The sequence below is a fragment of the Oenanthe melanoleuca genome, chromosome 23 (genome assembly GCF_029582105.1).
Source record: "Oenanthe melanoleuca isolate GR-GAL-2019-014 chromosome 23, OMel1.0, whole genome shotgun sequence".
NCBI lineage: Eukaryota > Metazoa > Chordata > Aves > Passeriformes > Muscicapidae > Oenanthe > Oenanthe melanoleuca.
Window position 1 is genome coordinate 5,440,561 of NC_079356.1, and position 15,482 is coordinate 5,456,042.

The following is a 15,482-nucleotide window of genomic DNA, read 5'->3' on the forward strand; positions in this document are numbered from 1 at the left end:
CGCAACGGCGGCCCCGCCCCCGCCCTCGGGCCCCGCCCCCGCCCCCTGCGCGCGCGCGCTGCGCCTGCGCGCGGCCGCCGCCGCCGCGTCCCGTGACGGTGCGCGAGGGATGCGCGGGGCGGGAGCGCGCGGGGCGGGGGATGCGCGGGGCCGGGAGCGCGCACGGTGCGGGGAATGCGCGGGGGATGCGCGGGGCGCAGGGTGCGAGTCGGGTGCGCGGGGTGCGGGGACGGGGGATGGGCGGGTTGCGGGGAATGCGCGGGGGATGCGCGGGATTCAGGGACGGAGGTGCGGGAGATGCGCGGGGTGCGGGGGTGCGGGGGATGCGCGGGGTTTAAAGACGCGTGTGCGGGAGATGCGCGGGGGATGCGCAGGGTTCAGGGATGGGGATGCGGGAGATGCGCGGTGCGCGCCTCGTGACCGAGCGGGGTGCGCGGATCGGGGGCGCGCCCGGTGAGCGGCGGGGCCCTGGGTTCGGGCGGTCCCTATTCGGTCGATCCTGGGTTCGGCCGGTCTTGGTTCGGTCGGTCCCTGCCGGTTCCCGGGTTCGGTCGGCCCCTGTTCGGTCGGTCCCCGCTGGTCCCAGTTCGGGCGGTCCCGGTTTAGTCGGTCCCTGTTCGGTCGGTCCCAGCCGGTACCGGGTTCGGGCGGTCCTGGTTCAGTCGGTCCCGGTTTCGGGCGGTCTCCGGTTCGGTCGGTTCCGGGTTCGGTCGGTCCCGGTTCGGCCGCTCCCGGGTTCGGCCGGTCCCAGTTCGGTCGGTCCCCGCCGGTCCCGGTTCGGCCGCTCCCCGCTCCGGTTCCCGGGTTCGGTCGGTCCCGGGTTCGGTCGGTTCCGGGTTCGGCCAGTCCCGGGTTCGGCCGCTCCCCGCTCCGGTTCCCGGGTTTGGTCAGTCCCAGTTCGGTCGGTCCCGGGTTCGGTCGCTCCCGGTTCGGCTGGTCCCCGCCGGTTCCGGTTCGGCCGCTCCCCGCTCCGGTTTCCTGCCGGACCGAGCTCCCTTTCCTCCCGCAGTGTGGAACCATGTCCGGCTTCCTGGAGAGCCTGCGCTGCTCCGAGTGCGTGGACTGGGGCGAGAAGCGCAACACCATCGCCTCCGTGGCCGCGGGGGTGCTGGTACGGCCGCCCTGCCCTCCCTGCGCCGCTCTTCGGGCTTTTCTCTCCTGAAATGAGAATTTCCAGCGGTTTGGGAGTTTCTTCTCCTGCGTTTCAAATGGAAGGATGAGAGGAAACGGCCTCGAGTTGGATGAAAGGGGGAATTTCTCCTCTGCAAGGGTGGCCAGGCAGTGGTGGAGTCACTGTGCCTGGGAATGTTTAAAGAATACGTGGATGTGACATTTGGGGACATGGTTCAATGGTTGGAATTGATGATTTTACAGGGCTGCTCCCAACTTTGCAATTCCAGGGACAGGAAGAGCAGGGATACATTGTCCCTGTGTGTAGCAGCAGAGCCACTACCAACATCTGCTTTCCACCACCCATTGCAGGTTTAAATTTCACAGTTTTGCTCAGGAAGTGGGCAAATCCCAGCTGGATCCCAAATCCACAGCAAAACTAATGGTGTTCCCACTTCAGTCTGGGCTGGAGGCTGTGAGGTCTTTAAATATTGATGATATTTTTTCTCACAGGCTGTGCCTGTATTTTAAACTTTCTTTTCCCCCAAGTTTAAATACTGATGATATTTTTTCTTACAAGCTGTGCCTGTATTTTAAACTCTTTTTTTCCCCCCCCATTTTAAATATTGGTATTTTCTCTCCCAGGCTGTGCCTGTATTTTAAACTCTTTCCCCCAATTTTAAATACTGATATTTTCTCTCCCAGGCTGTGCCTGTATTTTAAACTCTTTCTTTGCCCCCAATTTTAAATATTGATATTTTCTCTCCCAGGCTGTGCCTGTATTTTAAACTCTTTCTTTGCCCCCAATTTTAAATATTGATATTTTCTCTCCCAGGCTGTGCCTGCATTTTAAACTCTTTCTTTGCCCCCAGTTTTTCACGGGCTGGTGGATCATCATCGATGCTGCTGTGAAATACCCTCAAGTGGAAGATTTCAACCACTCCTACCACGCCTGTGGGGTCATAGCCACCATTGCATTCCTGATGTAAGTGCCCAGCAGCCCCTCTGTGCAGGCAGCAGTGGGAAGCAGAGCTCTCAGTGCCACTTTTGTCCCCTCTGTCCCCAGGATCAACGCCGTGTCCAACGGGCAGGTGCGGGGGGACAGCTACAGCGAGGGCTGCCTGGGCCAGACAGGTACCAGGGCTGGGCTGGGGTGTCCCTGAGACCCCCAGAGCTGGGCCAGGGGGGGTTTGTGGGGTGGGGTGTCCCTGGGACCCCCCAGACTGGGCCAGGGGGGGGTTTGTGGGGTGGGGTGTCCCTGAGACCCCCCAGACTGGGCCAGGGGGGGTTTGTGGGGTGGGGTGTCCCTGGGACCCCCCCAGAGCTGGGCCAGGGGGGGTTTGTGGGGTGGGGTGTCCCTGGGACCCCCCCAGAGCTGGGCCAGGGGGGGTTTGTGGGGCTGGGGTGTCCCTCAGGTCCCACAGAGGGGGGTTTGTGGGGTGGGGTGTCCCAGAGACCCCCCCAGAGCAGGGCCAGGGGGGGTTTGTGGGGTGGGGTGTCCCATGGGTACAGACATCCCCCACAGCCTGCAGAGCTGTGCCAGGGGAGATTGGAGGGGCTTGTGAGGCTGGGGTGTCCCAGAGACCCCCCAGAGCTGGGCCAGGGGAGGTTGTGGGGCTGGGGTGTCCCAGAGACCCTGCAGAGGGGTTTGTGGGGTGCGGTGTCCCTGAGACCCCCCAGAGCTGGGCCAGGGCTGTTTGTGGGGCTGGGGTGTCCCATGGGTACAGACATCCCCCACTGACCCTGCAGAGGGGGGGTTTGGGGCTGGGGTGTCCCTCAGGTCCCTCAGAGGGGTATTTTTGGGGCTGGAGTGTCCCTCAGAGGGTTATTTTTGGGGCTGGAGTGTCCCTCAGAGGGGGTTTTGGGGCTGGGGTGTCCCTCAGAGGGGGTTTTGGGGCTGGGGTGTCCCTCAGGTTCCACAGAGGGGTATTTTTGGGGCTGGAGTGTCCCTCAGAGGGGTATTTTTGGGGCTGGGGTGTCCCTCAGAGGGGTATTTTTGGGGCTGGAGTGTCCCTCAGAAGGGTATTTTTGGGGTTGGGGTGTCCCTCAGGCCCCACAGAGGGGCTTTGTGTCCCACATCCCCCATCCCATTGCAGGGGCTCGGATCTGGCTCTTCATTGGTTTCATGATGGCTTTTGGGTCCCTCATTGCTTCCATGTGGATCCTTTTTGGGGGATATGTGGTTAAAGGTAAGACCTGAAACTATTTTTTGAAATTTGAGAGATGTTTTAAATGTTTCCTGAATTTTAGAACTGGTATTTAGAGGGTTTTAAGGCAGGCCCAGGTTGAGTCTTTTGCCCTACACCACTATCCCATGTTATTACTGATACTGGGATGGATTTGATTTTTTTCTAAGTACAAACTTCCTCTACAAACCCAACTGGGAACTCCATGGATATAATTAAACTGCTGCAGTTTTTAGGGAATAATTCCCTGGGTGAACACTTATTCCCAGAATACAAATTACTGAGTTGCTGCAGATTGCTCCCAAAGCCTCTCTGCTAAATTAGCACAAGGGAAAAGGACATGTCAGAAATGGGATATGCTTGAAAATTTCTTCAGAAATAATTTATGGGGATTTTTTTTTGTTTCTCTTAGAAAAACCAGTGGTGTACCCAGGAATAGCTGTGTTTTTCCAGAATGCATTCATCTTTTTTGGGTAAGACTGCTCTCTTTTATTTCCTATTTAATTTAATTTATTTTCCTATTTAATGATAAAAACCTGAAATTTGCTGTGATCTGGTTAGTCCTAAAGTCCTGTTTTATAACCAGATCTATGTGAATAAACTGAGATTTGCCTGCACAGGGGTTGGATTAACAAATGCTGTGTTTAAACCAAGAGGGGTTTGGTTTGTGGTGTTTTCCAGGGGCCTGGTGTTCAAGTTTGGTCGCACAGAGGATTTGTGGCAGTGAAACCCCCCTGGGCTTGACCTGCACCCCCCAGAGTTTTGTAAAACCATTTTGTAAAACCTTCCATCGTGTCTAAAGAGAAATCAAGGCCAGCTGAGTGCACTAAATCCAGCTCTATTCTGGTTATTTTTTTTACTCTTGTACGTCCACTTGAGTGTTGTGGTGTTTTTGAGAAATGTAAAATTGCTACAAACAACGTGGAGTCACTTTTCTAAAATGCTGTTTGTTACAAATAAAAGGAGAGTGGAATATGGATGTATTTAACCAGCTGTTTCTATGATGTTATTTACAATCCAAAACTTACTAAAACTGCATTAAAACAACCTTTGAACAGATATTTATTAACTATTTCCTATATCTGGGCAATATAACCATTTCTTCAATTGCAAAACTTGCTGGTGTGTGGCTTTTCTTGTGTAATTCAGAACTGGGGTGGTTTGGGATATTTTTTTTTTCCCCATCCCCTGAATATTTAATTTATCTTGGTGATAAAGAGGAAGGAACAACTCACAGTTGTGTGTAGAAGGTTTGGGCAGCTGCAGAACTCCTGCTGGAACAAGGAAACTGGCTCTTCCTTGCAAGGCTGCACTGCTCCCCTCTGCAGCTGCAGGGATCTGCTCTGATCCCAGGGAGGGAATGAGGCCAGTGAACCCCATCAAAGCACTCAGCTCCCTCATTCATTCATTCCTCACAGGGTGCTGAAGGAAAAAAAAAAACAGCCAGGTTTTCACTCCTTTATTAGGTAAGCACTGCTGGAAGATTTTCTGTGTCAACTATTTTTGAAAGGAAGAAACACTGAGGATGACAATCCAATTAAAAAAGAGTTCACTGACAGAGAATCCAAGTCCTTGCATTTCCAAAATTGGGTGCTGGCTCAGAATTGGAGCACTGGGGTTCATTCCTCCCTGACACTGCCCTGAGCTCTGCTTGAGTTTTACATTTGGCAGCCCTCAGGGGATTCAGGAGCACCATCCACAACTGAATTTTTTTTTTTTTTTTGCTATCATAGCCTCCCAACACATCCAGCACCAGCCAAGTAATGCCAGGGGGTTTTTTTTTCAGTCTGGCAGGATGCAGAGTTCTGGCCCTGCTCCAGCTTCACTCAGCAAATCCTGGCTTGTCAAGGCCTTCAGCAGAATCAATTCAGCTTAAAAACTTGAGTGCTTTGCTGGATGAGAAGTGCTCCTTGAGAAATGACTTTCCAAATCCATCCTTTTGCCTTGTGAACTCGGGAGCTAAAAATAGTTTAATGTTTCCAAGCATTGGGATTGATAAGCCATGAATGCAGCCAACTTTTTGTACATATCTTACAAAAAAATATTTAAGGTAAGGGCAGCAAAGCAGAAAAGCTGAACACATCTGAAGTTTGCATCTGTGAATTCACACTCTGGATCTTTCAAGAATAACTGGAACAGTTTGATTTTTGAGTGTCCATTTGGCTTTTGTGGGCCTGAGAATTGGTGTTTCAGTGCTCTCTGAACACACCACAGCTGTTCAGTTTTTCTGGTGATAAAGAGGAAAATCTTATCTTGCTCCTGTCTGTCACTGGGATCCTCCAGTCAAAATCCAACAGACAAGTGAGGAAACTGTGAACAAAACATTCTTGTATCAGAACACATCAAATCATCACAGAAAACCCCCAAAACCAATGGAAAAGCTGATTAAAAGCTTCTTTTCACCCATTTGTTTTTCCTGTCATTCAGATTCAGCCTCACATCAGCACCTAAGGGTGCCCAAGGACTGTCTGTGCATCAAAAAGTGCTGGGAAAATAAATAACCCTTTTTTTCCCCTTCAAATACCTGGAGTTCTTCATCAAGGTGCTAAATGAACTCCCCCCCACCCCCCCAGGGAGTCTGAAATCATTTGGAAACTCACCTCCCAATAAAACTGATCATCAAAGTACTTGGAGACATGCACAGCTTTAAGCAGTTTGATGTTTAAGATAAAGCCTGTTGGTAAAAAGAACCAAAATAAACATAAACACCAGGGCAAGGGGAGGGTTGTGTGCAACAGGAGTTTCTTGGCAACATTTGTGCAAATGGAACAGCTCAAAACACAAATTCAGACCTAAATCCTCCAGCAGAGCCCCCTGACTCAAGCTGGCCTTAAACACAGAAAGAGGATTGTCAGGATACTAAAAGTGAATTACTTTAGGTAAAAGCCCATTACACAGCTGCTAGATTATGAAAACACATCAAAATGATGAATTTCTTCATGAGAAGTGCCTGTGTATTTAAAACAATCTGGTTTATCAGTGTTGTTAGTTTGGGAATCTCTGGGTTTTTGAACAATTGGTTAAACACTGAATGTTTGGTTATTTCAGCTGGATGTTTTCTAAAAATCTGTTCCTTCTTCATTACACTCAAAGTAATGCAAAAGTTTAAATCAATTAAAAGACTCCAAAATCACTGTAGGGTGTGTTTCCCAGCAATTTTCATTGCCCATTTCTCTGTTACTCCAGGCAGAATTTGGGGCTGGGGAAAACCAGAGCATCCAATGGGAGCCACGTGAGTGCTGCTGCTCCCAAAGCAGCAAAAAGTCCCAAAAATCCCCAAATCTCCTGATCAAAGGGCTGCAGCTGGGCTGAGGCAGCTCCTGATTTATTGAAACTTTGCACATTTGCTCCAAATGGCCTAAAAAGTGACAAGCCCCAGATTGGGGCATCTTCTGTCACTGAGACAACACCCAAAAGTGGAAATATTTTCATCTTTCCACCTCTCCTGTCTGCAGGTTGAAGGCAGCTGTTAAACCTTGGTTAAAATAAAACTTCAGCACTGAAAGAATGGTGCTGCTGGGTTATTTCTGTGCAAAAAGCTCTTCTTCTAAAGCCTGGCTGGGGAGAGTCCCTGGCATTTTGTTTCCATTTATTCCATCAGTGATTTACCCACAGAAATCACTGCTCCCACAGAAATTCCTTGCTCCAATGAAATAAAGGAATTCCTGGGATGTTTCCAGTACTGACCTGTAATCAAACCTATTATCAAGGCAGTGCTGATGGTCTGGCAGAAGGCACCAACTTCAAAAAAGATCAAATAACCCAGACTGAAAAGCAAAAAAAAAAAAAAGTTTCACCTTTTATTTAGCATCAACACTGTGAATGAATCTGCATCTATCAAAATCTCTCATAGAAACTTAATTCTCAAATCTGCAGTGAGATGTTTTAGGAACATACCAGAAGCCTAATGCAGAATTCAGAGGATTTATTTTGTCCATCCTTTTGGTATTAAAACTTCATTAGATTTGTTTCATGAAGAACACAATGAGAAGTGTCAGGCCCTCATGCTGCACTCTGATTTCTCCCTCCCTGATTATCTATCTTCATTATTTCATCCAAGAATTTCTGTACCTGGATAAATCACTCCATTGTTGAACCATCCCTTGTTCCACCACACTGAGAAGAACAGCAGCCACAGCTCCAAGCACAGCAGGCAAACCAAAAGTGAAATGAACTCCAGAAGTATCCTGAAGCTTCAAAGGGGGATTAAAGCACCTCTGGGAAGGAGAAAAGCTTGAATTGACACCCAGAAACACAAGTTGGTAATTGCAGATCAGCTGTTGCACACCCAGAGGATGGATTTGCTCTCACAAAGCTGCAACCCTGCACTCTGCTCAGAACACCTCAGCTTTCCTAGTTTGGAAAAGAGATTTCCCTTGGGATATCCTGAATAGGAAAAGAAATTTATTCAGCTTACCCAAGAACCATTCTGGGCTTTGAGCATTACCTGTAGGCAGTGAGATCCCAGGATGCAGATGACACTGCCAAGCAGCCCCAAAATCATGGCAATCCAGGGGTGCTGGATGATTTCTGCTGTGGAGCTCATGGTGACCCCTCCAGCCAGGACTGCACTGTGGATGTGAGCCTGTACAACAACAACAAAAACAGAGAGTTAAGGGCTTTTTACAAAAGGGATACAACAGGGGGCAATGGCTTTAAACTGAAAAAGGGAAGGTTCAGTATTAGGAAGGAATTGTTCCCTGGCCCAGGGTGCCCAGAGAAGCTGGGGCTGCCCCTGGCAGTGTCCCAGGCCAGGCTGAGCAGGGTTTGCAGCAGCCTGGGACAGTGGGAGGTGTCCCTGCCATGGCAGGGATGGGATGAGGTGATCTTTGATGCCCCTTCCCATCCAAACCCCTCTGTGAGTCTGTGACTCTCAGCCCCTGGCTTTGGTTGCAGTTCACAGCTGTTGTATTTCCAGTATTCCTGAGGGTACCAGAAAATTTCATTGAACAGAAAAACCCCAGGCAGGGTTTTCCCTGGTCCTTACCATTCTGAATTTGCCATCCTTGGAGGTCAGAGCAGACAACATGAAGGCAGCCACAGCACTCACAGCGAGGGCCAAGTAGGTGTTGAGCACTGCTTGCCACCTGGACTCAGCCAGGATGGAATTGAAGCTTGGCCAGAACATCCAGACAAACACAGTGCCTTGGGGACAAGGACAAGAGACCCTCAGGAGCTGCTCTGGAGCACAGGAGCCATCCCTGCCTGTCCTGAGGGCTCCAGGCTGCAGTGTGAGTCCCAGAGCTCCTCCCAGTGAGCAGCTGCCAGTGTCACACCCCTGTGAGCACACAGGCTTCTCCAGCAGCATGAAAACAGAAAACAGCTTCTTCTGCTTCTGTGCCCTCACAGCCAGAACTTGGGAAGCCCAGGCTCCCTGGGGGCAGGGTCCTGCCTGGCAGGATACATCACCCAGTGCACAGAGGCAATTCCCACAGCAGAGGGACTGGGGCTGATGGCACAGGGCCCTGAGGGGCTGTGCTGTGCACAGACACCAACACAACACACAGCAGAGCTCCTGGCCATTCCCCAGCTGTTGGGTTTTGTTTCCAGCCCACTCCCATCACTGATGCTGTGCCCCCCACCCCACAGAGGTACCAGACCCTGTGCAATCCACCTGGCAGGGACACTGATGGGTTACTGTCCCAGAGCCCTAATAAGTGACACAGGCATTGTCACTGTGAGGCACTAATGAAGTTTCCAGCAGTCCTGGCAGGCACTGATTTTATACCAGCTTGTCTTGGCTCTGTGAAATCCAGTTTCCATTGCTAATATCCATGATTTCAGTGCACCAAGGAAGACAACTCTGCCTCAGACAGGAGAGGCCATTCCAGCAACTCTAAACTTATGGTGGCACTGAGGACTTGTGAGATGATCCATCCTATTCCCATTCTATATAAATATAAATACAAAATCTACTGAAGCATTCTTATGAGTATCTGCTCAGCTCTGGAAATAAACAGCAAACAACTCCAGGGACACAAAAGGGCAGCATTTAAATTTTGTATTCCCTAAAGTGGGCAAAGACAGAGTGAGAATGAGTCTCTGTGGACTCACTTGTGGCAGTTGTGATGATAAAGCCACCAAAATGCTTCCACAAGAAAAGAAGTGAAAGTCCCAGACACTGAGCCTGTTCCCCCCAGCTCCTGTCTCCTGGGCCTGCCTGTATCACACTCCCCACCCTTCACCAGGCTTTATCTTTTTATTTATGTCAGCAGCAGGGACTGCCCCTTTCTATCTCTGTGCACCACCTGCAGAAACAGCCAGAGCTGTGCTGAAATACAAGTTATGAGCTCAGCTCTGGCACTCAGCCCCTCAGCAGCAGGCCTGGGGGACAGCTTGGCCAGGAAAGGGAGTGGTGACCCTGGAGGAAGGACTGTGAGCCTGGAGTAGCCTTCATACTGAGGTGACAAAAGCAAACTGAGCCCCAAGTGAGGCAGGAGTGGCCTGTGGGGCAGGTGGGAAGTGCCTTGTGGCAGAGCAGCAGCTGCTGTGCTTGGCTGCATTCAGAGCTGCAGTTAAACCCCCAGGGCTCCCCCTGCAGCCCCTGGGGCAGCTGAGGCATTCCAGCCAAGCACTCACCCAGCACTGAGAACAGCTCTGACTTTGGGGTGCTCCTGTTCTTGTCCAGCCCTGGGGGAGGATCAGGGAAGCGGGAGGTCACTGCCAGACCAAAGTAGGCTCCAAAGAGGTGCACGTGCATCAGGCTGAGGTTCTCTGGCACCTGCACCAACACAACATTCACCTCTGGGGGCTGCTCCAGGCCACACAGAGCTGCTCCAAAGCTCCAGTGGCATTTCCTCCCACATATCTGAAAATCCCACCAGGGTACCTGCAGGATTGTGATGTTGATGCATCTGCTCACATGGAAAATGATTAATTCCACCAGGCTCATCACAATTAACTGCACAGGATTGGCCTTGCCCAGCACAGCCCCAGTGGAGATGACCACAGCAGTCATGCTCATCACAGCCCTTGCTAGACTGCAAGAAAGGAAGGGAAGGAAAACAACTCAGTCTCAGGGTGACAGCAGGGCCAATAAAAAGGAACAACACAGAATAATGTAATTATAAACCTAAAGCCCTCCAAAATGCCTCCAAATGTGCCTCTCTCACCCCCAGCAGGGCCCTGGAAGGAGCAATCAGCAGCTCTAACATGAACTCATTACCTTTCCATACCAAATTCACTGGGATGTATCTTAAGGAGATCTAATAAATCTTGTACCAGCACAGAGCACTGGACACCAAGAACAATGAGCAAGAAGTTGAATCCAGTGCTGCTAAAGCCATATCTTCTCAGAACCATCAGGAAGAAGCCAAATCCAAAAATCACCATGTGGTTGACATCTTGAAACACTACAGGGCAGAAAAGAACAAGACAGCAGTGAAATTATTAATGCAGATTTCTGGTTTAAAAAATTAATTTAAAATTATAATTAACTAAGAAGTCTTCAGACAAAAATTTAAGTGCCACTACAGTTTAGAGCTTGCCAAGAATTCCAGAGCTTTCTTTCCAAACTATAACCAGAGAAAAAACATCCTTAATGCTGAATTTATTTTTACACAGTGATCAGAGTGGATGTCACATGAGGGGTCAAAAACACCCAACAGAAAACTGACCAAAGATACAATTTAGTCTTGGATCCCCATAACATCTGTGATATTAAGAAACTCTTGGGGAGTTCAAAGAGCAATCCAACCATTCTGCTCCTCAGCAGGGATCACCCCTCCTTGCCCAGCAGGGTGCAGGCTTACCTGGGTACGTCTCGGATGGGAAGTAGATGATTCGGAACCCTGGGAAGGCAAAGAAAGCTCTGCCGAGGAGCAGCGCCTGCAGCAGGAGGAGGAGCCAGGGCAGGCGGCAGCGGGAGCTCCGGTAGCGGGGCGGCATGGTGCCCTGGCTGCATGGGGCACCCGGGCAGCACAGCCCAGCACAGCCCAGCACAGCACAGCGCTGCCCAGCAGAGCCCAGCACAGCCCAGCACAGCACAGTCCTGCTGCAGGAACGGCCTGAGCCCCACAGCGACTGCACAGCGGGGAGATAACACAGCCCAGAGGCGTGAGCAGGGAGCAGCGCTTATCTCTGCTGGGGCAGGAGCCTAACTCAGGGCAGCTCCTGTGGGCTGAGCTCAGAGTGCCTGTGGGCACTGGCACAGCCACACTGCTGCAGGCACAGCCACACTGCTCCTGGTACAGCCACACTGCTCCAGGCACAGCCACACTGCTGCAGGTACAGCCACACTGCTGCAGGTACAGCCACACTGCTCCAAGCACAGCCACACTGCTCCAGGCACAGCCACACTGCTGCAGGTACAGCCACACTGCTCCAGGCACAGTCACACTGCCCCAGGCACAGCCACACTGCTCCAGGCACAGCCACACTGCTGCAGGTACAGCCACACTGCTGCAGGCACAGCCACACTGCTCCTGGTACAGCCACACTGCTCCTGGTACAGCCACACTGCCCCAGGTACAGCCACACTGCTGCAGGCACAGCCACACTGCTCCAGGTACAGCCACACTGCCCCAGGCACAGCCACACTGCTCCAGGCACAGCCACACTGCTGCAGGCACAGCCACACTGCTCCAGGTACAGCCACACTGCTCCAGGCACAGCCACACTGCTCCAGGTACAGCCACACTGCCCCAGGTACAGCCACACTGCTCCTGGTACAGCCACACTGCTCCAGGTACAGCCACACTGCTGCAGGCACAGCCACACTGCTCCTGGTACAGCCACACTGCTCCAGGTACAGCCACACTGCCCCAGGTACAGCCACACTGCTCCTGGTACAGCCACACTGCTCCTGGTACAGCCACACTGCTCCAGGCACAGCCACACTGCTCCTGGTACAGCCACACTGCTGCAGGCACAGCCACACTGCTCCTGGTACAGCCACACTGCTCCAGGGCACAGCCACACTGCTGCAGGTACAGCCACACTGCTGCAGGCACAGCCACACTGCCCCAGGTACAGCCACACTGCTCCAGGCACAGCCACACTGCTGCAGGTACAGCCACACTGCTGCAGGTACAGCCACACTGCTCCAGGTACAGCCACACTGCTCCAGGCAGAGCCACACTGCTGCAGGTACAGCCACACTGCTCCTGGTACAGCCACACTGCTGCAGGTACAGCCACACTGCTCCTGGTACAGCCACACTGCTGCAGGTACAGCCACACTGCTCCAGGCACAGCCACACTGCTGCAGGCACAGCCACACTGCTCCAGGTACAGCCACACTGCTCCAGGTACAGCCACACTGCTCCAGGCACAGCCACACTGCTGCAGGCACAGCCACACTGCTCCAGGTACAGCCACACTGCTGCAGGTACAGCCACACTGCCCCAGGTACAGCCACACTGCTCCAGGCACAGCCACACTGCTCCAGGTACAGCCACACTGCCCCAGGTACAGCCAGCACTGCTCCTGGAACAGCCACACTGCTGCAGGCACAGCCACACTGCTCCAGGTACAGCCACACTGCTCCAGGCACAGCCACACTGCTCCAGGTACAGCCACACTGCTCCAGGCACAGCCACACTGCTCCTGGTACAGCCACACTGCTGCAGGTACAGCCACACTGCTCCAGGTACAGCCACACTGCTCCTGGTACAGCTACACTGCTCCTGGTACAGCCAGCACTGCTCCAGGCACAGCCACACTGCTCCAGGTACAGCCACACTGCTCCAGGCAGAGCCACACTGCTGCAGGTACAGCCACACTGCTGCAGGTACAGCCACACTGCTCCAGGCACAGCCACACTGCCCCAGGTACAGCCACACTGCTCCTGGTACAGCCACACTGCTCCTGGTACAGCCACACTGCTGCAGGTACAGCCACACTGCTCAAGGTACAGCCACACTGCCCCAGGTACAGCCACACTGCTCCAGGCACAGCAAGCACTGCTCCAGGTACAGCCACACTGCTCCTGGTACAGCCACACTGCCCCAGGTACAGCCACACTGCTGCAGGTACAGCCACACTGCTCCTGGTACAGCCACACTGCTCCAGGTACAGCCACACTGCTCAAGGTACAGCCACACTGCTGCAGGTACAGCCACACTGCTCCAGGTACAGCCACACTGCTGCAGGTACAGCCACACTGCTGCAGGCACAGCCACACTGCCCCAGGTACAGCCACACTGCTCCAGGCACAGCAAGCACTGCTCCAGGTACAGCCACACTGCTCCTGGTACAGCCACACTGCCCCAGGTACAGCCACACTGCTCCTGGTACAGCCACACTGCCCCAGGTACAGCCACACTGCTCCTGGTACAGCCACACTGCTCCTGGTACAGCCACACTGCTCCAGGTACAGCCACACTGCTCCTGGCACAGCCACACTGCTCCAGGTACAGCCACACTGCTGCAGGACCCCAGGACACCTCCTGGCAGCTGGGCCAGAGGCCAAGGAGAACAGGGATTCCACGGGCAGCACCGGATTTGTCGAGTTTCTGGCACAGGAAGGTGGGGAGGGTCCTGCTGAGACCCCAGTGGGATCCACAGCAATCCTTGGATGGATCCATGGATGGATAGATGATGGATGGATGGATGATGGATGGATGGATGGATGGATGGATGGATGGATGGATGGATGATGGATGGATGGATGATGGATGGATCCATGGATGGATGGATGTATGATGGATGGATGGATGATGGATTGATGATGGATGGATGGATGGATGGATGGATGGATGGATGGATGGATGGATGGATGATGGATGGATGATGGATGGATATGGATGGATGGATATGGATGGATGGATGGATGGATGGATGGATGGATGGATGGATGGATGATGGATGGATGATGGATGATGGATGGATGGATGCATGGATGGATGGATGGATGATGGATGGATGGATGAGGATGGATGGATGGATGATGGGTGGATGCATGATGGAAGGATGGATGGATGATGGATGATGGATGAATGGATGAATGCATGGATGGATGATGGATGGATGAATGGATGGTTGCATGGATGGATGATGGATGGATGGATGATGGATGGATGATGGATGGATGATGGATGGATGGATGGATGGATGGATGGATGGATGATGGATGGATGGATGATGGATGGATGGATGGATGGATGGATGGATGGATGATGGATGGATGATGGATGGATGGATGGATGGATGGATGATGGATGGATGGATGATGGATGGATGGAAGGATGGATGGATGGATGGATGATGGTTGGATGGATGGATGATGGATGGATGGATGGATGGATGGATGGATGGATGGATGATGGATGGATGATGGATGGATGGATGATGGATGGATGGATGATGGTTGGATGGATGGATGATGGATGGATGGATGATGGATGGATGGATGGATGGATGGATGGATGGATGGATGGATGGATCCAAGCCAAGGCTGGGGAATCAGGGATTTGGGAGATGCAGCATGTCCTGTGCTGCTTTAGGATCAGCCTGCTGTTCACACAGGGAGCAGCTCCAGGGACACTTTATGGATCCATGGCACAAACCATGGGGAGGTTTGGGTGGGAAGGGACCCTAAATCCCACCCAGTGCCACCCCTGCCATGGCAGGGACACCTTCCACTGTCCCAGGCTGCTCCAGCCCCAAAGTCCAGCCTGGCCTTGGGCACTGCCAGGGATCCAGGGGCAAACTGTGCCAGGGCCTCACCCTCTGTGAATAAAGAATTTCTTCTTAATATGCACTCCAACCCTGCCCTCTGGCAGTTCAAAGTCATTCCCCCTTGTCCTGCCATATAAAAATCCCTCTCCTCCCTTTATAAACTCCCTTTAGGCACTGGAGGAACATTTGTCCCTCCTCAGTATTCACTGTGCCTCTGTGAACTGAGCTCTCATTGTCCAGGCAGCTCAGATAAAATTAAAATTAAAATTAAAATTAAAATTAAAATTAAAATTAAAATTAAAATTAAAATTAAAATTAAAATTAAAATGACACCTCAGGCTCTGCTCTGAGGCTGTCACAAACCCAGTGCTGAGCTGGCACAGCACAACCTGAGGAGAGCCCAGAAATGAGGAGGAACTGTTCAGAAATGGGGATGAAGCCACCTGCTGGTGACAGGGACATTTATCAGGCAAAAATACACACAGAAAACTCACAGGTCACTTAAATCTGAGGACAGCCCAGGCTGTAGGGCACAATAATAGTGTGCAAAGCATCTGTGCAAGGTTTC

At 52.2% G+C, this 15,482-nt stretch overlaps 2 protein-coding genes across 4 annotated transcripts; one reads left to right on the top strand and one right to left on the bottom strand.

The window, feature by feature from the left end:
• The first annotated feature begins 16 nt into the window (after window positions 1-16).
• On the top strand, window positions 17-4,355 carry TMEM50A (transmembrane protein 50A). Of its 3 annotated transcripts, none has more exons than XM_056509305.1 (7): window positions 17-98; window positions 1,010-1,111; window positions 1,983-2,095; window positions 2,177-2,244; window positions 3,207-3,299; window positions 3,709-3,769; window positions 3,978-4,355. In XM_056509305.1, exons 2-7 carry the CDS (start codon window positions 1,019-1,021, stop codon window positions 4,021-4,023), a joined length of 474 nt encoding a protein of 157 aa, XP_056365280.1. In that variant the 5' UTR covers window positions 17-98; window positions 1,010-1,018; the 3' UTR covers window positions 4,024-4,355. The 3 variants fall into 3 exon arrangements, with proteins under 3 accessions (XP_056365280.1, XP_056365279.1, XP_056365282.1); XM_056509304.1 differs by having other exon boundaries at window positions 77-201; XM_056509307.1 differs by lacking the exon at window positions 17-98 and adding an exon at window positions 101-165.
• A 128-nt stretch (window positions 4,356-4,483) lies between these two features.
• RHCE (Rh blood group CcEe antigens) lies at window positions 4,484-11,361 on the bottom strand. Its single transcript, XM_056509303.1, has 10 exons — window positions 11,048-11,361; window positions 10,462-10,648; window positions 10,126-10,276; window positions 9,876-10,017; window positions 8,284-8,441; window positions 7,744-7,881; window positions 7,368-7,513; window positions 6,984-7,063; window positions 5,897-5,970; window positions 4,484-5,606 (listed from the first exon to the last, which is right to left on the bottom strand). The coding sequence occupies exons 1-10, from the start codon at window positions 11,181-11,183 to the stop codon at window positions 5,580-5,582; spliced, it is 1,239 nt and encodes a 412-aa protein (XP_056365278.1). The 5' UTR covers window positions 11,184-11,361; the 3' UTR covers window positions 4,484-5,579.
• Window positions 11,362-15,482: the final 4,121 nt, after the last annotated feature.

Coding starts and splice junctions, on each gene's coding strand:
- TMEM50A (XM_056509304.1), top strand. CDS start 175: ATGCGCGGGGGATGCGCGGGGCGCAGG. Junction 2,245..3,206: donor GGGCTGCCTGGGCCAGACAG/GTACCAGGGCTG, acceptor ATCCCATTGCAG/GGGCTCGGATCTGGCTCTTC. Junction 3,770..3,977: donor AATGCATTCATCTTTTTTGG/GTAAGACTGCTC, acceptor GGTGTTTTCCAG/GGGCCTGGTGTTCAAGTTTG.
- RHCE (XM_056509303.1), bottom strand. CDS start 11,183: ATGCCGCCCCGCTACCGGAGCTCCCGCTGCCGCCTGCCCTGGCTCCTC. Junction 7,064..7,367: donor CAATGGAGTGATTTATCCAG/GTACAGAAATTC, acceptor TTTGCTTTTCAG/TCTGGGTTATTTGATCTTTT. Junction 5,607..5,896: donor ATGATCAGTTTTATTGGGAG/GTGAGTTTCCAA, acceptor TTTTGTTCACAG/TTTCCTCACTTGTCTGTTGG.